General features: G+C 40.4%; 1 protein-coding gene across 1 annotated transcript in view; it reads left to right on the forward strand.

The window, feature by feature from the left end:
* The window catches only part of cdh24b (cadherin 24, type 2b), a 192,011-nt gene that overhangs the window by 151,454 nt on the left and 16,035 nt on the right, over nt 1–24,522 (forward strand). The window contains exons 7-10 of the mRNA XM_088015057.1: nt 5,511–5,767; nt 7,326–7,462; nt 12,347–12,468; nt 22,266–22,383. Coding sequence (XP_087871183.1) covers nt 5,511–5,767; nt 7,326–7,462; nt 12,347–12,468; nt 22,266–22,383 — 634 coding nt within the window. The remainder of the gene's footprint in view (nt 1–5,510; nt 5,768–7,325; nt 7,463–12,346; nt 12,469–22,265; nt 22,384–24,522) is intronic.

Here is a 24,522-nt window from a genome sequence, read left to right on the forward strand (position 1 = left end):
GAAACACGGACATATTTTGACTGTGTTTTCATCTTGTTTGATCTTTTGTTTGATGAGGAAAAAGAAGAAATAGGATTTACAAATCCCCTTACTAAGCAGCCTTGTACTGTGAAAGAAATTTTTTTTTCGTTTTTTGTTTTTTTTGTGAGATGTGTCTACACTAAAACTTGCTTTTGTGCTCCATTTGTAATGAGATTTACTGAGATCTACCTCAAAATTCAGTCTGGCTGCCATATGTATAATAAATAGTGCTGGGTGCAGCAATAAACTCGTGCATCTCAACAAAGTCAGCTTCCAGTCACAGGGATGTCTAAACGCATGAAATGTTCACTGAGAACAGTTTGCAAATCAAAATAGTTTTTTTGTTTCCAATGTTGAACATCTTTACCAGGTTTGTGTTCCTGCTTTTAAAGTGAATTGAACATTGCATTTTTGAATTGAAGAGCCATTAATCTGCAGCTTTGACTCAAAAACTTCACCTAACTATTTAAAATTTGATCACAAATTTGGTCTCTGTTTAAATTTGGCTCCATTTGTTCTTATTTTGAAAGTGTTTCCTTGTGCTGCTGCTAAAAACAAAGTGTGCTGAGTACTGCAGCTAGAGAGCTCTTGTTTTTACCAGCTGTCAGTCAGCGTTAAATTGAGTTCGACATGAATTTGAGCAAATATTTTCCTTCTTTGTAAGATGTTTGGTCACTGTTTATACTCTCCTGTTTGTGTCGCCTGCCGAAAGTGACGGGTCTTATGAAACACCCGATCTTGTTGCTCTTTTTGTGCCGTATGTTACACACTTCAAACAAGGAATCGCATTTGCAAACGTGCGTTTGTGGAGGAGCATGCGCCGTTTTCGCTGTGAAAAGGTGGTGAATATTAAAATAATGAGGAAATAATGTATTTATTTTCCTGATTCATCACTGCTCCCTCCGCTCATTTGCGCCCTAACCAGCTCCGCCGTGGCAGCTTGAGGAGCGCTCTTACTGGCTCCCCTGCAGGTTGAATCAGGCGAGAATAGCGAAGTTAGAATGTCGTGTTTACCAATTTTAACAATCCCTGCTGTTTTTTCTTCCTCAAGGGTTTTAGCTGTTAGAGAATGCTTGTTGGTATATATAGATTGTGCATAAATTCTTGGGAAACTGATCAGAAATATGCAAAAGTCAGTTTTTGTTGATTTTATTTTTATATTCTTCCCCTCAAAGGTTCCTTCTGTGGAAGCGTCTTTCTGTCAAAGACTTTTTTTTACCTTCTTAAGTACATAGATGCCTTCCTGCTTTCTCATTCTGCACTCCCCCTTCCACATCGGTGTTAAATTAATATTAAGAATTTAATATTCCTCTAAATCACTGCCTTAGCCTTGGGTGAAGGTGGAGATCTGAGGGTTAATGAAGTCTGCGTTCCTGCTGCCAATTTCAGGTTGTAAGAGAGACATCTCCGCCCGCAGCCTCGGGGATGCTCTGGTGCGGATCTGGCTTGGCTTTCATGTGTGTGTTTTGTTCTTATAGCACGAAATCCTGGAAAGACCCCTGCTTATCCGGACTTCTCGTACAGTGTCTTGCAAAAGTTTTCAAGCTCTTGGAACTTTCCCACATTTGGCCTCTTTAGGGCCTCGACCGTCAATGTGTTTGGTAGAGATTTGGTATGAGAAAGTGCTGCATAATTGTGACGTTAAAGGAAAGTGACATGTTCTTTTCAGATTTTCTTATTATAACAAAAAAAAAATCGTTAAATTGTATCATCTGCATTCAGTGCCGTTTACTGAGTTCAAGTCTTAGTATGCGGGATGTTATTTCTGTTACCTAGCAACCTAAGTGTCGCTTCAGGACGTTTGGTTTTACTGCTGTATGCATTGCACAACGGCTGCTGGGAAAGACGAGCGTGTTGTTGTTGACTTACCATCCAGACACCACTCGCTGCATTCTTGTTGGTTGTGCAGGAGGCTCCACTTCTGCTTTTCAAAGATGTACAGTTGCACAATTGGGGTGGCAAGCAGCAGCTCATTTGATTTTAAAGTGACAAGAGGCTCTAATACGGAGCTCAAAATAAGCCGAATGGACCAGACTAAAATCTCATTATCCAAGAATTGTTTTGTGCAAAATAATGTAATAAACATGTTTGGTTGGACCTATCCTGACCTGTTCGAGGAACCATAACAGGTCACCTGTTCAGACTAGATGGAGAATGAGCCGTTTCAATAAAGTGTAACCTTTGGGGGATTGAATCAGACATACATGGTTGGACGGATGTAAACCTCACACGAGCTAGCGGTGGATAAACCCATAGCACACCAGAATAACTGTTGCAGCGCCCGCATGGTAACTGATTCATGTTGGGGCCCATGAGGGTAGGAGAATGTGTGCGCTGTGGTTTGACACACACACACACTCTACAGGGAAGGAGAAAAAAAAAGATTAGAGTTGGTTGATCGGGGAATAGGTGATGGAGTGTGTGAGGTGGTGACAGAGCGGCGGCGGAGTGATGGAGCTGGATGGAGGGAGGGGGTTGATGAGTGTGCGCTCACAGTGTAAGTGACACCTCTCCTCCTTAGACAGATTGTCTCGTTCTCCCAGTAATGTGGGCCCCGTTAGAGCGCATTTTCCCTCCATCTACCCTCCTTCCACACATCCACTCCATCATGTTCTCCGTCTCTCTGTCTTCCGTGGCAGCTCTTTTTGTTTGTTGTTGTTGTTTGTTTTGTTTTTTGTTGGGGGGTTTTTGCCTCGGAGAAGCTCTGCACATTGCCTCCACTGTGCCGTCTTTCTACTCTCCCTTACTTTTCTGCATAATTTTTAATCAATCCCGATTTCTGTCTAAAACCACAAATAATTTTGTGGGCTTTTTTTTTTGCACTTCTTTACAGCTCAGAATGTGGGGGAAAAAATAAACACAGAACAGAAGGAGAGAATATCAATACTTATTCTTCTGACTGGATCACATGAGTGATTTTTTTTTTCTCTCTGTTTTGCTGACAGTGGAAATTCCACCAGAAGTCCCGTTTAAAATTCATCCAACATGATTTATTTATTAATTTTCCTTTTCAGCCAATCCGACCGAGACGAATCAAAGACGCAGCCTCAGAAGAAGCACTTGTACACCCACTCGTCCCTCAAACAGATATTCTGAACCAGAGTCAAAAAAAAAAAAGACGTGTTGCTTTTCTGAAATTTAATCAGCAGCAGGTGCATGACGGTGGGAGACAGTAGATGTGTGTGATTACTCGTGCGTGCCTGTCCCCTCGCTAACAATCATCTCGACGAACCAGATCAGAGGCTGTCTCTTCGCTTCAGAGCCGCCGTGCTAGCAGGAGAGCGGCGCACAGTCACACGGGGAGACCTCAGAAAAAAAAGAAACAACAGAAAAAAAACAGGCTTCATAACTTCTCTGCCCGAGCCTCTATCCCAAATGAAATCTCTTACACCTGCATAGATGCAACTATACAAGGGAATTTATAATGCTCCTTATATCCAGGTACAAGTCTCCATGGTGATGGTGGAGTCTCCATGGAGATGGAGATTGTCTTCTAAACTAGGGAAGCGTTGTTTGTGAAAAATAGGGATGGGATGCTTTCGTTTGCGCTTTCATCATCGGAAGCTCTAATGTTTATGGAAATGATCTGCCGACGTAACATCTGTACGGCGCGGCGGATGCTTTGCAGTTCTGCAAAGAGTGCAACTTCTACCTCTGAAACGAACCCTGCCAACACTTTTGTAACTTTTTTTTTATTTTTTCCATTTAAATGCAACGACATGTCTCCGAGTTTTTGGCAATACTGCAGAAGCAAACAACGGGCTGAAACCTCCAAAAAGGAAAATGTGGATAAGCGGTTCTACTGTGCTGCTGTTACTCACAGATGAGTCACAAATACCCAAACATAAGCTACTAAATATGTAGCCGCATCAGTGACTGAATATTGAAGATGCTCTTGGACTTTGTGCCAGGGAATACGTCGCCAATACTGGATGTCAGATTGTTGGATTTAATCCATTCCATTGTGCTTCCTGTTATACATTTAGCGTCGCCACCTGGCTGGAAGGTAAAACTCTACTCCGTTCTGAAATCTTTTGCAACTTCTAAGTTGTCTTTGGTTGTAATTGGTCTTTATTTAGCTCTTGATCCATTTAACCAGATTTACTATCCGTGGGGAAGTTGTGATGGTGTGCTCAGCGAGGGGTACGGCTTTAGTTTTCCTCCACACGCAACTTTTATTTTGAAAACCCGAAAATATGGCCTTATAGGTTAAAGCTTAAAACTTCACAGAAGACCTTTGTTATAGAATCTCTAAAATTATAGAAGTTTGTGATTAAATCAAGCACAGGTGTCTCGTCACAATAGCAAATTTCGCTGGATAATAAATCGCCCCAGAAACGAGACCATTTTCAAGTCATGTATTGATAATGGCATAATAATGCAAGTTTGCCTTCTTAAACTTACATTTTTTCAAAAACACTTAATGCAACTGAAAGATATTTTAAATATCCAAAATCAAAAACCAATAAAAACCACTCACAACCAAAACCATAGCTAATATGGACTATGAAGAAGCTGTAAGTAAAATTGTAGTTAAAAGAATACTAATCAGAGTGGAAATGATCGAGCTAATTAAAATTAAAAATTTTATTAATGACTTGTTGTGAGGGGCTTCCAGGTAGAGTTGGTTACAAGTGATTTTATTAAGGGGTACCAGACCAAATGAGTCTAAATGCAAATGCATAAGGAAGCTGCTCCTACCACTTCACACCAACACATTGAGGAGTTTTTGCCAGCGTAGTGGGAAGAAAACAATGCTAACGCTAAAAAAGGAGACAAAACTGGATTGGCTGCTCAGTTCAGCGCTGCTAATCTCACAACTCCCACAAATACTCGCAGCTTCTTGGCAGAGTTTTTCCTCAGCTATACGTTCTCTAGTCTCAGCGTGTCAAAAAATATCCAAACATCAACTCGGAGCGACACGAGCAAACGTGTAGTCACATCAGTGGCTGAGTTCTGAAGAGGCTTTTTAACTTTTGAGTGTCAGAAATCTCATTGGTGATACCGTAGCATCGCCGCCTCATGAATGCGTTTTCTCACTTCACACACACACACACACACACACAAAAAGCCCCCGCCACCATCTGAGCAGCCGCCCGCCCACAACAACCTTCAAAAGAAGCCTCTTTAGAAATCCAAATGTCACAACATGGAAGGTAACCGTGAGATTATTTCCCTCCAAATTGTTCCGAGCCGATTCTGGATGTGGCCACTCTCCCTCTCTGATGTGCTGATACCGTTCATTATGTGCCGTCTCGCGGATTTCGATATGTAATTCAGCAGCCGTCCACGGATAATTTGGTGTGAGAATTAGTTCAAATGAAAGCGCAGTCTGTTGGATCTGATGTTTAAAACATTGGTATTTATGCCTTTTCTTGCTACTAAGAAGAAGAAAAAAGAAAAAAACATTAGAAGTGCTCATATTCTTAAATCTTTTTATTTGGGCATTTTTCTAACCATTTGTTTTTTTTACGTTGCTCCCCCCCCAGCCTGTAGACTATGAGAGCCGGCGTTCCTATTCCTTCTCGGTGGAGGTCCTCAACCCCATAGTGGATCCTCGTTTTCTACGCCGAGGCCCCTTCAAAGACAGAGCTTCGATCCAAGTGGCTGTGCTAGACGCTGATGAGCCCCCGAGGTTCTCCCAATCCAAATACCACATGGACGTGTCTGAAAACTGCCCCCCGGCCTGCACCGTGGGCCGGGTCAGCGCCGTGGACCCCGATACCCGTCTGACTAATAATATCAGGTAAGGCATAAGGCGTCTAAATGAAATGCTAGTGATGTTTGGCTTTGTTTTTGAGAAACAAAACCAGACAGTTTTTTTTTCCTCGATTAATATTTGTAGGTCAAATATATGGAAGAGCATTAGTGCCAATGGAAATAAAAAAGAATTCTGACTTTTTACTTTATGTTTCAGGCAAAGTGCCTTTTTTTTGTTTGGCACATTTTATGCACACATTTCATGGGAAAAAAAAGTCAAATCAGACTTTAATCTAGGAATTCTATGATGGCATATTGGGGCTAGATGGTAAAAAAAATAAATCAAAAAGAGGAGTACATTTCCACTAAAACAATCAGAATTTTTTAGATTAATCTCAGGAAGTTTTCCAAAAAAAAAAATAGGAAATCAGAATTTCAAAAGTTGAAGAGATTTGACTTTTAAAACTGTAAAATTTCGGTGGTTTTTGAGGAACATTTTTAGATTAATCTGAAACTTTCTGAGTTGACTGGTGGAAATTTACTCCTCCTGAGTTTTTCTAGCATTTTTATTTTTTGACTTTTCAAACTCAGAAATTAAAAAACAAAATTCTTGAACATTTTTTGATGAAATTTACTCCTTTTCTTTCTTATGTACAATGGGCATATTACACTGTGGTAGCTAAGGGTTGGGACGCCAGGATGGAGTCACAGCAAAAAACCACAGAAGCAATGATTTAGGAAAAGCACAGAGTATTTAATGTTAGTGGCATCATCAGCTATGTCCTCTGTGGACTCGAGATTAAGTGTAAAAACAAAAGCACAAGGCCAGAACCAATTTGTTAATGGAGAGAAACACAAGTTTATAGCATCAGTGGCTCTCAGTGGTTATATCCAGGATTATGAAATAGCTAAGCACATGAGTTCTGGACCAGGGGTACTTTCCACAGAAAGAAAGTCAAGAAAAGTACACAAATTCAATCACAACAGTAACTTTCTCAGAAGCACTAGACTTGGTGTACTTTCTATAAGAAAGAAAACAAGGAGGGTTCTCAAAGGTAATGGCATCAGTACTTCAGTCAATACATTCATCCACAAAACAGATTGGTAATCACATGAGCCAGGTGCACTTTCTATACATAAACCATGTGAAAAGGTTCTGTACTTTAACTTTCATTTGTGGGAGATCATGACTTAAGAAGTTTAAAGAAGTAGAGAGAAATAGAAAAAAAAAAGCAAATCAACTCCAAAAAACCATGTCCCAATTAAATGCAAAAGCACTAGGAGTGAATATGTGGGGAAGAATGATAGCTGGTATATTGCTGGAGATCTTTTGATAATCCTTTTCACTTCAAAAAAAAAGCCCCAATCTGCAACGATAATCTCCCCATATTAATTCTTTGGCCATTTGAATGCCGTCCTCCTTATCGCTCCTTCACACACTTGCCCCGGCCGCTTTTTTCACTCCGCGCCCCGCTGCCAACTCCGCTTGCTTCCTTCCTTTTGCTGGGGCACTTTTTTTATTTTTTATTTTATTTTTTACCCCTCCTCATCTCCCTCACCTTTCTTCTGATAACTTTTTTTCTCTCTTTCTCTCTCCGTTTCAGATTCTCAATAGACCCCCAGTCGGATCCGGAGACCCTGTTTCATATCAACCCGGAGACCGGCCTCATCAACACGACGAAGGAGCTGGACCGCGAGCGGGAGCACTGGCACAACATCACTGTCATCGCCACCCAGAGAGGTCAGAGGTCACATTGCTGCGTCACTAGAGCGTTTTTTTCTTTTTACCGGGTTATTTCTTTTACCGAAACTATTATTTCTTTTAAACCCCAACACCTGCACCCAATGACGACTAAGAGGTTTAGCGGAGTAAAACTCGACGTCGTACAATGTCTGAAAAGCTTGGCATCCTTTGTGAGTTGCAGCTCGCTAAGCGGCTTAGCCTTCAAGTCATCAAGCCGTGAGGGGGATGTTGTTTGGCCGGAAGACCGATTTGTTACAGCGTGCCTGAAAATCAGTAGATCTATACGGTGTTGGTTATCCGACGCCACAACAGATCCCTTCCCCACAGGAATACGAGCTAACTCGCTGCATTAAAGCAGCAAATTAAAGACGAGCAATGCTTTCCTGGCACATTGTGATTGCAAAATGGGAATGATAAACAACTACGGGGTCAAAGTTACAACCACAGGTTGTACTCCAGAGAAGAAGAAAAAAAAAGGAAAAAAAACAGGCATCTGAAGTTGATGTTGTGGAGCTTACAATCATGCATGAAAGGTAATTTTGTAAATAGATGTTTTCGAGTGATTTGTTTTAAGAAAGCAATAAGTGCCAGCGTAGAGCCTTTCGAGTAATTTGCGTTGTACCGCCTAGTGCCAACACACACACAAATCTCCTGAAAGCTAAACAGTGCATTAATATGCTGCAAAGTCACGCATGCTGTTTTGAATTCCATGTGCAAAAGCATAAATAACGCAAAATTTTATAAAAAAAATAAATAAAAAATAGGAACTTCTGTGCATAAAAGTATTCACTCCCCTTCAGCCTTTTCACATTCCTTTATGTTCTATTAACAGACTTTAATGTTACTTCGCTGGGCTTTGCTGTGGTGGACCAACACTGAGTTGTGCATATCAATGAAGTGGAAGGAAAATTCTACGTTTGTTTCAACATTTTGTTCAAATGAAATCTAAAAAGTGCGGCTTGCATTTGTGTTCACCTCGCCTTAGAAACGAGCATATTTGCTCATTCCTCTCTTTACCCAACAGCTTAATTCAGTAACATTGGACAGAGAGAGCTGTGAACATGTTACAGAGTCAGGCTTGGACTTTGACTGGGCCGTTCTATGTTTTGATCATATAGCTCTGGCTAGATGTTTGGTGTCACTGATCTGGGTCAGGGATCCATAGTGGATCTTGCCTCCTGTGGGAAACTGGGGGAAATATTTTTAAATAAAAAGGTAAAAGAAAAATAATCTAGTTGATACAAAGTATTTTTTTAGTCCCTTTGTTTTGTCATTAAAGCAGCAGTATGTAGCTTGAATGTTTTTTTGGGTTTTTTTTTTTTTTACATATTTGCCAAAACTGTCACTATGTTGTGACAGAACAATACAAAACAGATAATTTGTGAAAACATCGAGCTCCTCTGCCTCCCCCCTGTGGTCCTACTGTCATCTGAACAAAAAGACAGCGCCGTCAGAATCAACCAATCAGATCCAGGAGGAGGGTCTTAGCACTGCTAAATGCTAAGGCTAGTTAGCATATCCGCCTATGACGGCGGATAAATGGTTTACCTGTAATGGTATGTTGTTTCTCCGCCATTAGCACATTGAGCAAGCACGTACACGAGCCTGATTAGTAGCGCTAAGATCTTCCTCCTGGCTCTGATTGGTTGTTTTTGACCAACTGCACAGTAAAATACTGGAAACCACAGCTGCCCATAATTTACAGTAAATAAGAGACTTTTTTATTTTTTTTACCATGTCACAGTTTATCTGTCTCATGTTAAAACGGTTACAACATGGTAACAGTTTTACCAATATGTGAAAAACATATTTTGTAAAACTTACATGCTTGAAGCTGCAAACTAGATGTTAAAAAAAAATTCAAATGTTCCTTTAAGAAAATGGTGGCTTTTGTCTTCTTTCACAATTTGTACATTTGGCTTTGTTCTAAAACCCAAAATTAGATTGTTTTTTCTTCTTAAATATAACTATACTAGAACACATGCAGGATGGCTTTATGAAGATAATCTAATGACCTTAAGAATATATTTGAGCGTATGACTAATGCTGTCTAGTCGACGCATTCTGCCACCGGAGCTGTGAATCTCTGCAGCTCCTCCAGAGTCTCTCTCTAATTAATGCTGTTCTTTCCTGGCCTGTTAGCTTAATTTCTGTAGGTTTGTTCTCTGATGTTCTCTGACATGAACTTTTACAATTAAATCACTGGGTTTGTGTTCATCACAAAACACAATGTAGAAAAGGAGGAAAAAGCACAAAGGCTGTATGGTTGACTAAAAAGGAAGCTATTCCTCCAACCCAATAAGTGGAAAAATAGAGTGAGTTGTATAGACATTGTTTCTCATTCACCACAGGTAATTTTACTGGAATGTGCATCTGTTGGATGATCCAAACCGCAGCGAAAGTCTGACAGCAGCACTGCATCACCATCGTCATTAGCTGGCAGCGAAAAGCCGTGGCTGCTAATCCAAATAAAACACTGTTTCTGTTTTAGCTCACCTAACCTTGTTAGCTTTTTAGATTATCTCTGTGAAATATAACTAGCTAAAAGGGAAAAAAAAGAGCCTCAGCTGAGAAGATGGGAGCAATGAAGTGAGATAATAGCACCTCATTTTGATGTTAAAGACAGCTCCTCTTCTAAATCAAACATCACTTTTATGCCTTATCAAATCCAAACTTTTTCTCATCTGCCAACAGTGTGGCGGATCACAAAAACAGCTAGATCAGGGGTGTCAAAGTCAAATGGATGGAGGGCCAAATAAAAAATTTAGCTACAAGCTGAGGGCCGGACTGATCGAATGTTCATTGAAATTTTTTTAAATGACGCATATAGTCTAGTGAACCTAATTGAACCTACTGAAAACCTAACAAATATATTCCAATATGATCAGATAGATAAAGCAATATTTTCTTATGGCTCTGTCAGTAATCTTTAATTTTCAACAGACACAACTGAAATATTTTTAAAATATAATTGGATTGAAATACAATAAAATAAAGTGCAAAAATCTATTAATCCACATATGTCAGAGTCAAGGCATTTAGATGTGTCGCCGGCGACACATCTAAATTTGCAGTACCGTAATTCCGCCACACGTAGCGCTAAGTGGAAAAATTCCAACGGTTTCTGAAAGGGGAGATGTTGCACTTTCCAGCAAGTATCGGGTTAATACGGTAACTTCGCAGCTGCAGCTGCAGAGAGTGTAATTAATCCGGGGGGCACTCGTTTAATAGACGGTATATTTCGGCAATAACTTGGTGGATATTGAAAGTTCCGGTTGTTATGGATACATGGGTAAGTACATAATCTCACAGAACATTTAAAGAACTACTTACAGTTCAAATAAGGAAGATATTTTTTTTCAGACGGGGTGCCGGCTTGCTGCGGTCTGCGGGCCGGTTCTAATAATAAATCAAGATCATCCCAGGGGCCGTAAAAAACCTTCTCGCGGGCCGGATGTGGCCCGCGGGCCTTGACTCTGACATATGTGAGCTAGATGAATCATCTTATTAGTCACTCAGTAGTTCTATAGTGCTGGCAATCGTCCTTGCTGTCAGTTTCCAGACTCAGATTGCACGTGCTATACGGGTTATTGAACAGACATTGACAAAAAAAAGGAGTCTATTTTCTGCTTTATTTCTTTTGGTATTCTTCGAATCAACACCAGCTTGTTGGTAAAGCCTGGCTCAGTTCCAGCAGCATTCTTTTTTCTTTTTCTTTTTGGCTGGCTGCAATTCATTAAAGCCCCAAACGATGCGATCCATTTTTAATTTTTATTTCTGTACAAGCGAGAGAGCATTGTTAAATAATACTGCCCACTGCGTGCAATGAAGGAAAGTTGCTCTGCTGCCAAGTCCTGTCCCGGATGAAGCTAATCTTTGCTTAAAATCTACTCAGGGCTGCTTGTGGCAGGAGATCGCCGGTACGGCTGAGCCGGTTGCACAGCGAGCTCCTGTCTTGAATAATGAGCTCTATCTAATAAACAGACTGTTGGTGGTTGTGTTGACACAAACACAGTGGGAGCTCTGCCATGGCCACAGGCAGCCCTGCTCACCCAGTGGCATTGCGGCTGCAGCTCATTTTCAGCTTTCTCGGTTGTGGCGGGAAACGGTCACCGCTGTCCCGTGACGCGTCGCTGCCCCTCCGCATTCGGGAAGCGTATGCAAAATGTGTTCATCTCGCATTTATAGAAAGCGTGGCGTCAGGTTGGCCGCCCAGACAAACGAGTTGCCGTGATGTTTGTGAGCTTTTTATACAGCAGGCTAAAATGTAAAATGGGCGAATGGCAAGGAGATTCCGACTTTACTTGTTTGACACTCTGCCATTGGAACTTTATGGCTGAACGCGAGTAGAGCCAAGTGATTGTGGAGTGGAAAAGCCAAAGCCAATCCATTTAAACTGCAACCTTGTGTGGCACGCACGCACACCGACTGCTCTCGACATTCCTCTCTGCCCGACGTCTCTCTTTCTTAAAGGAACGAACGTACTCTTGACACTTTGAGGAGCGTTGGCTGCGAATCGAACTCCTCAATGTGCAGAAATCGGACCGCCATAAAAGCATCCAGTTGGGATCCTGGGAGCTGCAATATGATCCAAATGAGACCAAATGTACCACGGCTCCTTTAGCCAAATGACTGCTGGCTAATGGGATCTGAGAATTGTTGAGGCTTTTTGGACAAAGACTAAAATGTTTGATCGTTCCTATGAGGACAATTGCACAGAATTAATGAAGCGCAAACCTGCATTCAATTGTGTGTGTGTGTGTGTTGTACTTTTTCTCCCTATTTGTTTGTGTTCATATAATTTTCCAAACTCAGATCAAATGTGTAAATGTTTTTGGCTGGCAACATTAAAATGTCTATTCTGCTCTTTGCCTTTCCCAGACAATCCCAGCCAGGTGTCCAGAGTTGTGGTCGGAATAGAGACGTTAGATGTCAATGACAACGCTCCCGAGCTCGACAGGCAATACTCCACGGCCCTGTGCGACTCGTCCAACGCTGGCCAGGTCGGTTTGGGCTTAAATTAACTTTAAAACTGGATTTAAATTGTTGGTGGGAAAGTCTAGAAGCTGAGAATATTGTCCAGATATTTTTAGACTACTCGTAGAAAACTCAGTTTTATTTCTCACCTTGTTTCTTTTGTGTTTTTGTTGCACATAACCTTTCCCGCACATTTTGAAGGGCTCTGTTAGCTTGCTCTGAAAGTCTGGATGTTTAATTTCTATGTGCTCATTCATCTTGTTCAGGTTCTTGAGGGGGCTGCAACCTAAGCAGCCCCCACAAGGCTGCGTAGTGCTTGACTACTTGAACAGTCAAGCACTGTTCAAGTAGAACCCGTGTAGACCACTAACACAGACAATTAAATCTCATCAGCATAGAAATGAGGGTAACACTTTATTGGAAGGGGGGTGAATAAGACTGTCATGACACTTTCATTAACATGACATAACACCTGTCATGAACATGAATAAGCCTTCATGAATATTTATGACTGTTGTCATAAAGCGTCATTCGGTAAATTATGACACTTTTATTACAAAGTTGACATTATTCAAAATGTCTTTATGACAACTTGACATTAACCAGGAAATCATTACTGTTTAAACTTTACCTTTAATAATTTTTAAAGTGCTATCAGTAATACTTTTATAACAAATTTATATCAGTAATGATTTCTTGGTTAATGTCAAGTTGTCATAACAAAGACATTTTGAATAATGTCAACTTTGTATTAAAAGTGTCATAATTTACCGAATGAGGCTTTATGACAACAATCATAAATATTCATGAAGACTTATTCATGTTCATGACAGGTGTTATGTCATGTTTATGACAGTGTCATGACAGTCTTATTCACCCCCCTTCAAATAAAGTGTTACCGAAATGAGAATAGACTGAAAATCCAACCCTGTAAAACAGGAAGGGAAACTGTAAATTTCAGAGTAAGGTATGTTGGTTTGAGTACAACTCATTCTTCATATCTATATGTGATATATATTTGTGTACCGTATTTTCCGCACTATAAGACGCACCTAAAAACCTTCAATTTCCTCAAAAGCCGACAGTGCGCCTTATAATCCGGTGCGCCTTATATATGGACCAATATTGAGCCACAACAGGTCCAGCAACGGACCTTACCACAGGGGCCGCGTTTCATTGGCTAATGCCCATTTTAGGTCACAGTGCAGCTACCACGTGCGTGACCGTCTCACAAACACAAGCTACAGTAGTAAACATATGCTAATGTACATTGTGGACCATCAAAACCATGAATGCCGACTTACCCAGCCTTGCAAGAACAATAGGCATCAGTGATCTTGTCCACAGCTATATTTATGCTGAGGGTGTGAGGATCTGCTGTTTTCCTCATCTATCGGTAGCTTTTAGCTGTGACGCGGAGGCATCCAGTGGCTCAAACACCTTGATGTCGTCCAAAAAAGATGACATGAACTTGTTGGTTCCCCTGTCCATTGTCGTGGCTGATATGTTGTGAAAATCCGGCAGAAATGCTACGCTAATTAACTCAGATCGAAATGAAAGACGTCATGTTTACACAGACATGCAGTAGGCTGCTTACGTAGTTGGTCCACTACGGTAAGCAGCCGCCAACTTCTTTTTCCCCCGTAGAAGAAGTAGTGCGCGGTGCATGCTGGGATAGTTGTCAGAACACTGGTTTGTTAATAAAGTTTGATAATACATTTAAAGGGGGGGAGGGGCAGGGGAAGAGAGACAGAGACTGCAGCGGCAGCGTGTCGGTTGGTCTGTGTTACCCAGAAAGCAGTTGGGCATAATATCGCAACACCAACACCGTGAGTGAAACAACGACTGGGCCAGCCTACTATATAAAGTACTCGGGGACCATTTCTTTATTAATGTGGATGTGTAATAATAGAGTATGAAGCGTCTATTCTATGCGCCTTATAATGCGGTGCGCCTAATGTATGAAAAAAGTCCTAAAATAGGCCATTCATTGAAGGTGCGCCTTATAATCCGGTGCGCCTTATAGTGCGAAAAATACGGTATTTGTTGTTCTGTTTGTCTTGATGCTTTTCAATCGCTGTGCATTGTAGCCCAAAATCTAGAGTTTACACTACATCCTGTTTTTGTTATTATTATTATTGTCATTGCCATTTATCCCCAAACATACAGGATTTCCCGCATTGTATTATAAGCCTGGCGGGCCACCAGGCTTTACTTGTGCCCCCACCAGGCTAAGCATTGCTTATTTATTTAAGTCTTTTTAAAATGTTTGCATTTTTTAAAGATTTTGTAGTTTGTGTTCAGGTATTAATGTTTCAATTTTTCAATAACAAATGCTTATCAAGTGATATTTTCAAATTTCCTGTAAGCTTTAAACATTTTTTAACTCATAAACATGATGGGCTGCTGGATGAATGACTGCCCTGGCATCCATCCGCCAGGCTTAGAAAGTTTTCTGGAGGAAACCTTGAGCATACAATGTATAAGTCATCATTTGGTTACAAACATGCCCATCCACCTCCATGCTTAACAGGGTTGTAATTTTGTTGTGGTTGACTAATTGCTACAATTTGGCCAATCTACATTTTTGCCTCGCCTGGTGAAGTTATATTGTATATGAGGACTTTGGGTTTGTTGAAACAACAGGCAGGAGCTGCAATGCAAAGTTATTTTTATGCAAATTAAATCAGTTAAGTCCTATAGAAACATATAAGGTGTGGTCAGCTTTAATTATTTCCTTTTATTCCATAAATAATGAAAAATTATTTCATTATAATGAATGACATATATTTTATGTGTTGTATTTTCTCACTTACCTTACTTCAGGTATTCTTGTGCTTTTCAATGGGTTTTTTTGTATTGAAATCATTCATAGTGACCCCCGATTGCAGATCCTTTATATTCTGGTAAATATGATATTTTGTGTAACGTAGAGGACCAACATCTCTTACAAACATGTCACTGACAGTTCAGGATGTTTAAAAGCATTGCAACCTTCAAGTTTGAAGAACTGCATGAAGATCACGAAGGAGTGATTACACAGAGAAAGCAAAAAATGTCAAGTATAGCAGCACAGAAACCGACTTAAAACGAAGTAGAAATGGTTGGGGTCAGACTAACTAAATGGCGTGTGAGAATTCGATCAACAGTCTTTTTTTATGTGGATGAAAGCACAGTGCAACCATCAAAAGGAGAAAAAAAAGCCACCAATCAAGTCTTTTGGGTCGAGTGGCTCCTCAGAAGCATTCCTCTCTGAACTGTGTTAGACAGCCTGCCGCAAGTTTTCCCCAAATTCTGCCGAATAACTCCAAAGGAAGCAAATTTTTCTCTGATCTGACAAAGCTGAGAACTTTTTTTTGATCAATTCCCCAATACATGTCTGGACGGCGGAAACTGGGCGCTGTGCTTCTTTTAATTAATGCTATCCCGATAGTCGAGTGTATCCATGGCAGCCTCGTTCTGTGATGATCTTATGCTGCTCCAGGACGTATTGGAGAACGACTCAAAATTAAGAAGAGATGCTGGCAGATAAGCAGTGATCAGTAAATCCTTGAAGAGGATTTCACATCCCCTGGTAGGCTCTTGTGTGTTAACTTCAAATACCTTTTATCAGCAACTTTTTTTCTTTTTTTTTTACCAAAAACAACACCCCATTTAGTCAGGAACAACAATCTACAGAAAAAGCTATTAGCCTACTTGATGCATTTCAAAATTTATATTTTAGAAAGTTAAGGTCTTTCTTCTGGGTAGAGCCAGTGTGTCTAAGCTGAGGGCGACAGGAAACCTTGGAATAATTAATGTTTTCCAGGACGAAACAAAATATGATGATCTCAATAATATGGTAACAGACTGGATGCTTTACACAAGTAAAATGTCCATCTTACTCGCACTATACTGGTGACAGCTTTTCCACTAGCCATATAATTATGCAAAATGGAAATACAGAAGTAAATTTGCTTAATGAAAACATGGCAATAAAAAAAAAAAAAAAACCTCTTTCAATAAAAAGATTTTGCCATAGGATGTAGTGGTTTTTTCCAGTGTATCGAAATTGGTGTGTTTCGCAAAACTGCAATGGAAACACTTTTTTTCCCGCTCAGCAGCAGACATGTGACCAACAACCGGATGTTACTACTGAAGGAAAAGACGAAGAAGATGACAGGAAGTGGTTGTGTGGCATGTTTCTTTTAATGACCTGTCATGGGAACAAACTTATTCACAGGTGATTTAAATTTTCCTTATTATTTTTTTCTTATTTAATGGAAACACAGCAGTTGTGAAATTGTGTTTTTTTTTACATGAGGGGACTATCAACAAAAATATTGCTCACATCTGTTAAGGAAACACAGATACAGAACTAAGGGTCAGTTTTAGGTCAGTAACACTATTCAGCACGTTAAAAGAAAACAGGCAAATTTCAGCCATTCCTTGCAGATCGAAGGATCCTGCTTGAGTTTCTCTACACAAGTTACTAGAGTTAATCTATTCTAAACTTTTGCCTGATGGGTTTACGTGAAAACTCCTCAACTAGGTTAGTGACTTGGGCGTCTAAAAACATTGAGGGAAATGATCGAAGGGAAAGTCTGAACAGCAGTTTTCTCTAAAAGAGTCAGATTTGAGAAGGGAATACTACGTTAACAGATGCTTGTGGAAGGCTGGCTCGCTTTGTAAAACAAGATTTTTAAAGCGGACACCACCTGCTCCGTACTAAACCTGGCAAATGTGATCCGAGAAAGAAGGTGGAAATAAGCGGTTGGATACCAAGGGAGTGTGAAGTGAGAAAATGCAGAAATTGAAAGGTTTTTCGACCGTAGTCCGCTCCTAGAGGAAGTGTGAGATCGCTGGAATAACTGGTTTATCGAAATGCAGAGGAAGACAAGAACCCAGGAAGGACAAGGGAGTAACGACCTGGACCGAATCCACGTCCTTCACCAGCCCTGAATGAAGATTTCTATTCTCTCTGGATTGCAACTACTTATTCTTTTAGCGTTTCAATCATTTCTTTTGGATTCCTAAAATTCTCACAGACAGTTCCTGTCGGAAAGGTAAAATGAGGTTAAAGCATCTGTGGAGGCAAAGAAGAATTTAGGTATGAAAAATAAATATAAATGAATGATTATTTGTCTGGAATATTGCAGCCAATCAAAGTTGCGTTTAAGGGGTGCCGTTGTAACTTCAGCTTTAGGGCTACAGAACATATTAGTAATAAAACGAATAACTGCTTGAATTGCAGTAAATACAGATATTTAGGTAACATGCATAATTCTCTTTACTCTCTATTTCTGAAATTCATTTTTTATGCAACATGAACATGTTTTAGAAGTCTAAGTATCATTACTTTCTGCTCTATTCGATTTGACGTTTAACCATTTAAAAGGGTCCGCCATGACACACACTCTGTCCTTTGTGTTATTGTGATTCCCAGATGTGTGAGCTGCACTTTGTTTTGAATCCCAGTGTCTGTTCATGTAAAACAAAAAGTTCACTTGAAGAAAAAAATCGGACTGGATAGGTAATGACGAAGACAGCAAAGAAATAGGACTTTAAATAAAAAGTATCACATCATCTGCATAAAGTGAAACTTTTAGTTCAGAGTGATCCCCTCCAATTACCAAAAAATACGCTCACAGCACCGAAAAGGACATTGCCACAGGTTGCGATAACTAAATAAAACATTAGGACTAAGGGGGCAACCCGTTCGTGCGCCTCATTTAACTTTACGTTCACCTTTTAACAAGCCATTGGTGATGTTAAAAAACTGCTTTTCGGGTAAGATGAGACAGTCGCAGTGTTGCTTTTTGAAACCCATTTTCAACGACATAACAAGCATATTTCGAAATGTCACAGGTTGTACTGCGTGTTCCCACCTTGGGAACAACTTTATAAACCTGCTCTGTACTTTTTCTCTGCTCTGTTCTCGGCTCAACAACTTTTAAAGGTTGCCAGCTTTGCTAAAGATTGCAATTTGTCACCAAGACGTCAGAAGAATGTATGCTTTCATAATGGCAGGACTGCTGCCGCTGTAGGTGTTAACAGCTACATACATGGCTCTGCAAGCACATTATTGACTTTTGGGGCAGCAGCAGATGGACACTGCATTCAATAGAAAGTTGTTGTATAGACATGTAGAGGGAGAAAAGCAGATTTGCTGTCAGGAAATGTGCAGGGGAAAGAATAGGATGGTTTGACAGTTTGGTTCATAAAGATAGAAATTTTTAGTTAAAATTTGGTTTTTATCACCAAAATCTCAACATTCCTACAATATTATATCCTAAAGTAAAAATACTGGTTTCATAATATCACAGTATCTTAAAAAAGAAAGTGTTTTTAAAGGATACAACATGATGGCATCACTTTAATTTAAAATAGAAAAGCAAGAGTTATTATTCCATTTTATATCTATGTATCATATAGATAATGGAGGAATAATTGTTGCTTCTCACACAGTGAATGTTGCAGTAATAATGATGTCATTTGCAACACATATCTTAAAGTTTGCAAGTCATGATTATAAATGTTCTCATAATTACAGACAAGAAGAAATTCTCTAAAGTAGATTTTCTGAAAGTTGGCAGAAACAAGTGGGGGAGGGCCTTGTTGTTTTTACTTTACGCAAACAGTCCGAGAAATCTCTGAGGCAAGACGTGTTTAAATTGTTTTGAAAATAAAAGTTTTTAAAACCTTGGTACATCTTGACACCAGTAACCAGCCAACATGAGGTTTCAATGCAGACGAAGCATTATTGAAATCTTACTTTTGCTGCTGCATCTAATATGATTGTGTTTATCACCTCTAACCATTCAGGTCAATATCACGGTCAAAGTTGAATCAGTGGCTCGGAAATCATCTTTTGATGTGTTCAAATTTAGATTTAATTTCTCCTGTGGTTTTGTTAACCCACGCGGTCGGACCTTGACAGCACTGAAATATAAACAACAGGTTGAGAACTTGGAACAACTCATTGAACATCCTTGTGTAGTGTTGTTATCGTAAAATTATTAAAGCATTAAAAATCTGTGTATAGTTTGAAGTGCTGCAGTTCGGAGGCTGGTTTATTAATCTAGACAAACGGGCTTGTAATGACAAATCGAAAGGGTCACAAATCATCGTCCAGTCATTGTAAATAATTAAAGTTCGGTGGGCATTTGCAGGTTCTGCTCAGTTGGTTGCAAACCTGCTTACCTATTAAAGTGCCACGGGAATTTTGAGCCGAGTTATTTCACCAAGCGTGAAAAGTCTGTTTAACTGCCTGCTGTTTGAACACTATGGACAACACATGAGTGACTATTAAGTCATTAAAGTCTATCATGCAGCAATAACAACTTGAACTTGATTATAAACCTGCTGAGGCCAACAGCTGTTTTGAGCGTTTCCCTTTTGAAAACTCATCAGGGTTATTTTTAAAGCAAATCACCTTTTTGGTGTTCAGTGACTGTAAATACGTTTTTATGTCATCTTCCTTTTTTGGATTTCGAAGATATAACATGAGCTTGGAAATGTCTGCTCCCTCTAGTTTTTTTTTTTGTTTTTTTGTTTTTTTTTAGTAAAGGAAGACAGCATCTTTTTTAACACCAAAACTGTAAAAAAAATATAAAACAAACAACAACAAGAAAAAAAACACTATTTATTTACCCCATGGCGTGCAAGTCCTGGCATGATGCCTCATAAACAAAATGCAGAAATGCCTCAAAGAATTGGTTGAATCATACCGTGAATATATCAGGAATATTTTCTAAAGACGACGCTGCATTTGCATTTAGAGCAAGTTAGGAAGGCGCAGCAGAAACAGGCAGTCTGTGAACACATTATTAAGTCATTAAAAAGGGAATTAGATAAAAGCGCTGTGATGTTGTTTAGAATATTATTAATTTCTCCTAAAAGAGAACATGAAGTATGTCAAAACAGCTTTGTATCAAACGTGGAAGTGCTCTGTGCTCGTCTGGAGCCAAGTATAGAAGCATATAGGGTTTGGTGATACGGCGCTGAATGTAGAGGAAAATGAATTCTGCTTGGCTGGGTATCTAAATGCAGCAGCTATTCCCAGTGTAATTAAACTCCAACCTTCTCCCAGACTGTATTAGTCAGTTTCAAAACTGGTTTACATGCACATTATTTTGTTGACCCAGCAAATTTCGGCTTTCCAAGGCAATCTAAATGCGTTTCCCCCTTTATGTTGATGCTCACACTTAGCGAGACGGTACCAGCTGCTGACCCTGCCCATCTCCTCACCTGGGCTCACATTTTCCCAGACCTCTTTTTATTTTGGAGGTCACTAGGGCCGAAAGCAAGTGCAATTTGCTCTTCGGACATCTTTTGTCTGGTAAATCTGCCCCGATTTACCGTAGGCAACCATCTTGACTCTATGGAAAGCCTGTGGTGCCAAGACAGGACACAAGAATAGAAAAAAGAAATTCTTAAGTGAAAACAACGACAATGCTTTCTGTCTAAATAACATGAAACTCTTGTTGAAAACTTAAAAATAGGATACAAAGATGTCCAAGTGAGGACTCTGTATATGAACGTGGTCAAAAGGTAATTGAAGTTGATCAAATAGGATGACCAAACCTGACTTTTCCCGTCGTCTTGCAGGCTTAAAGTAAAACATGGTAGCTTTAAGCTTGCATCCATGCTTTAAAATACAATTTGCAAATTGTTAATGGTAACAAACCCCATTAGAAAAGCGCACAAAGTTTGGTGAAACAAAGTTGTACGTAGAGGAAGGTGAGTCCTCCTTGGCCTGTTATCCAAATGCAGCAGCTATTCCCGGTGTAATTAAACTCCAGCCTTCTCCCAGACTGTCTCCCTCCATCCCACTATCCTTCATGCTTTATTTGTCTTCCTGTCTGTTTTTCCGCATCATGGTTTCCCGTATTTGATCCCATCTCAATTATAGAAATCTTGTCTTCCCTCCTCAGTCTCGCCGCGGAAGCCAGCCTTTCGCTCTCACTGTTTTTATATTCTCTCCTCCATCTTCTGTATTCCACGCTGGCTCCGTCGCTATAATTTGGTGTCTTGGCCCATCTGTTGTTTTGGCTGCTGTTTTTATTGCTCTGCTTGAGTCTTTGTCGTTTCGCCACTAAATCTGTGATTCTGTGGCAACGCCGTTGATTTATGTGCGATCCTCGTTGTTTTGTGTCTGCGTATGTTCTTGTTTGAGCGAGCGGGAGACGACGCAAGAAGATTATGATGTCTTTCACTCCGCTAAAGTTGCGTGTTCACGTCTCGGCTTGACAAGTCATTAGACAAAACGCCTCTGAATATTCACACCAGAAGCCGACAACGTAGCGGGACTCGGCGCAGCGAGTCCTCTGAAGGCCTGGAGTCGCTGACTGACTCGGAGGACATCCGGCGCCATTCATTCCTGCTTTTCCCGCCTTGAACTCGAACTATTCCTGAAAAAAAGAACATATTGCATAATGACAAGCAGAGTTTTTCATTAAAAAGAAATTATCCGTCACGCGTGGGCTGCGGGAGATATCTTTTAGATTAATTTTGTTACCATTTCCAGTGAAGATGCTCTTACTAAATTGAAAGCCACACTTCACTGTATTTGTGAAAGCTGATTCACATCAGATGCTGTTATTTATTTGGTGTATCAGACACTGCTCGCTTGTGTCTTCACACTAATTGGCTTGTTATGATTCCTGCCGACATCAGCTAATGGTTCATTGCTAAAAGCACTCTCTGTGAAGTGTTTTTCCATTGCTTTTTGTTTTTTCTTCTTCTTCCCCCTCCATGTATTCCTTCTTCTCACACAGTCACATTCACTTATTCATTCCCGCCCCTTACTCAATCTCGTCCGCACTCTATCGCTTTGTTTCAGGTGGTGCAGGTGTTGCGGGCGATTGATAGAGATGAGGGAGGGAACGACAGCACCGTGTATTTCAGCATCCCTCCAGAATCCGGCGTTGCCCTCAACTTCAGCGTCAGAGACAGTGGTGGTAGGTATTTAATCTTTACCTCCCAGGTGCTCTCTCTTTATTTATTTGTTTTCCTCCCCATCTTTCTGGCAGACAGACAGCTTTTCTGCACTTTGTAAGACCCTAAATCCCAAATGTTTTTCCTCCCCCCCCCCAGATATTCTCTTTCCTATCACCGTTTATTCAGATATCCTTCTTTCTTGTGCTTTTATCTGTCTGCTTCTCTCAAACTCTCTCTCCTCATTTTCTGTCGCTGAATCTTCATCAATCCGTCAACCAACTCTAGCAGTCCCTTTGTTCTGCCTTATTATCCATCTTTCTTCTGAGTTTAATCCACTGGTTTGCCGTCCTATTTCTCCCTTGCATTCGTCTCCCCAGCACTGTCACATTTACTTACTGTTTTTGTAAAATGCTTGTGAAAAGACCAAACGGATTAATTTAATTGAGTTCATCCCAATAGACATTAGGAATTAGTCCTTTTTCTATTAGCCTTTCTTAGTCTCTTGCTCTTCTGTGTTGTGCTAAGCGTTTGCATAGCTGCTGCTTAGCTTCTCCAGTTTAGCGATCTTAATGTTCCTTTTAACTCTGGACTATAGAAACCATCCGCCTTCCTTTTGTTTTGTGGTTTTGGCCTTGCAGTGAACACTCTGTAAGCACACTGTAAACCCAACACTGGGGTTTAAACTGCACCCCAAGATGATGCTTGGAAAATATCCTAAAGCGTTCAACACACGGGAGGCAACGTTTCTTTCTCTACATTCATTTTCTATTGGACCAACACAATGAGGATACGATCACCTGCCCTCCCACAGCCAAGCCACTGGGGGAAATTCACACGTAGGCCAGCAACGCAACACAAGAAAGTGGAAAAATGTTCAACTTTTGTTGCTGTTGTTACCACGTCCCGTGTGTTGGGTTCCCTCAGTGTGACAGAAAACTTTCACGTTTCGACGTCGTTCTTTGCTCGACCCCATTAGTTTCTTGGACGCTCCGCAGCACATATTGAATGATGACGTTCTTTTGCTTTTTTTTCTCGTCTCCTGCAGTAGTTTGACTGATTAATCTGAATTCTGTATGTCTAGGCCTATCCTCAAATTATCTGTGCCTTCCCAATGCGTCTGTGGTCCTTTGCTTCTGCCCTTGTGGGATTCTGATGAGCAGTAGATGTAGTTTATGTTCCAGTGGCTGATGAGATTCAAAACGTAGGTGGCAATCCCTGTGTGTGTGCGCTCGTGTGTGCTTTATTGGTAAGACTTCCATCTTTATCAGTCATCACCAGACAGTCTAAAAATGGTAGCTACGTTCTTTAGGTGTTGTTGATTTGCTCAGTAAAGGCTTGAATTTTGACCCAGGTAACATCCACATATCTAAACTAGCGGCTAGGCGTGGCTCCTTTGTCAGACTTCAAAATTCTGCGTCCCACTTCCTCCATGTATAGATGGGTCTCAACCATTCAAAACGGTTGATCACATACAACATATATGTGCTTCTGGCTACTGTTGAGAATGAGAATCTCAATCGATGAATCATAATTTGTATTGACACACGGAGCATAAAATCAGCCAAGAAAAGCATTCAGACTTTACTTATTTTATTAACTTTCAGCGCTGAAAGGAGACGCTTTACCATTACATCCGAGAAGAGTTTCTAAAAAAGTCTGTGCAGCGTCTGAGGAGGAAGAGGAGGGTAGCTGATTATATGGACGGAAGACACTCCCTGAAATCACACCATGTTTCTGTGGCCTGATAAGTTTCTGTTTCTCGTGAGAAATGGACCTTGGTGTCTAACAGAATCAAAAATGTAACTCTTTACTATGGGCCCTTTGTCTAACAGCATGTGACTCTTTCTCGGCCTGGTAAAGCATCTCAACACTGTAGACGTTCTATTTACGACATGTAGTAAAAAGTTAAGACGTCCAACAGAGAAAAGAAAAATCTGGTCTTGGTTCAAGTTTGTGTTATTTTTCAGCTGAATAAAAGCGTCTAGCCATATTTACATTAACTATTATAATCAAATAGAAAAACCCAAGAGTTGTTTTGTAGAAACACGTTGTTTCATCCACAAGTGTACATTTCTTGGTTGCTCAGTGGAGCAGATGCTGGCAGCGTTGCCTTGGTTCTGTGTTTGAATCCCGGCCAGGGTGCACACCTAGATTCTCTG

The sequence above is a fragment of the Poecilia mexicana genome, unplaced genomic scaffold (genome assembly GCF_051168715.1).
Source record: "Poecilia mexicana isolate PSO_F unplaced genomic scaffold, ASM5116871v1 scaffold_17, whole genome shotgun sequence".
NCBI lineage: Eukaryota > Metazoa > Chordata > Actinopteri > Cyprinodontiformes > Poeciliidae > Poecilia > Poecilia mexicana.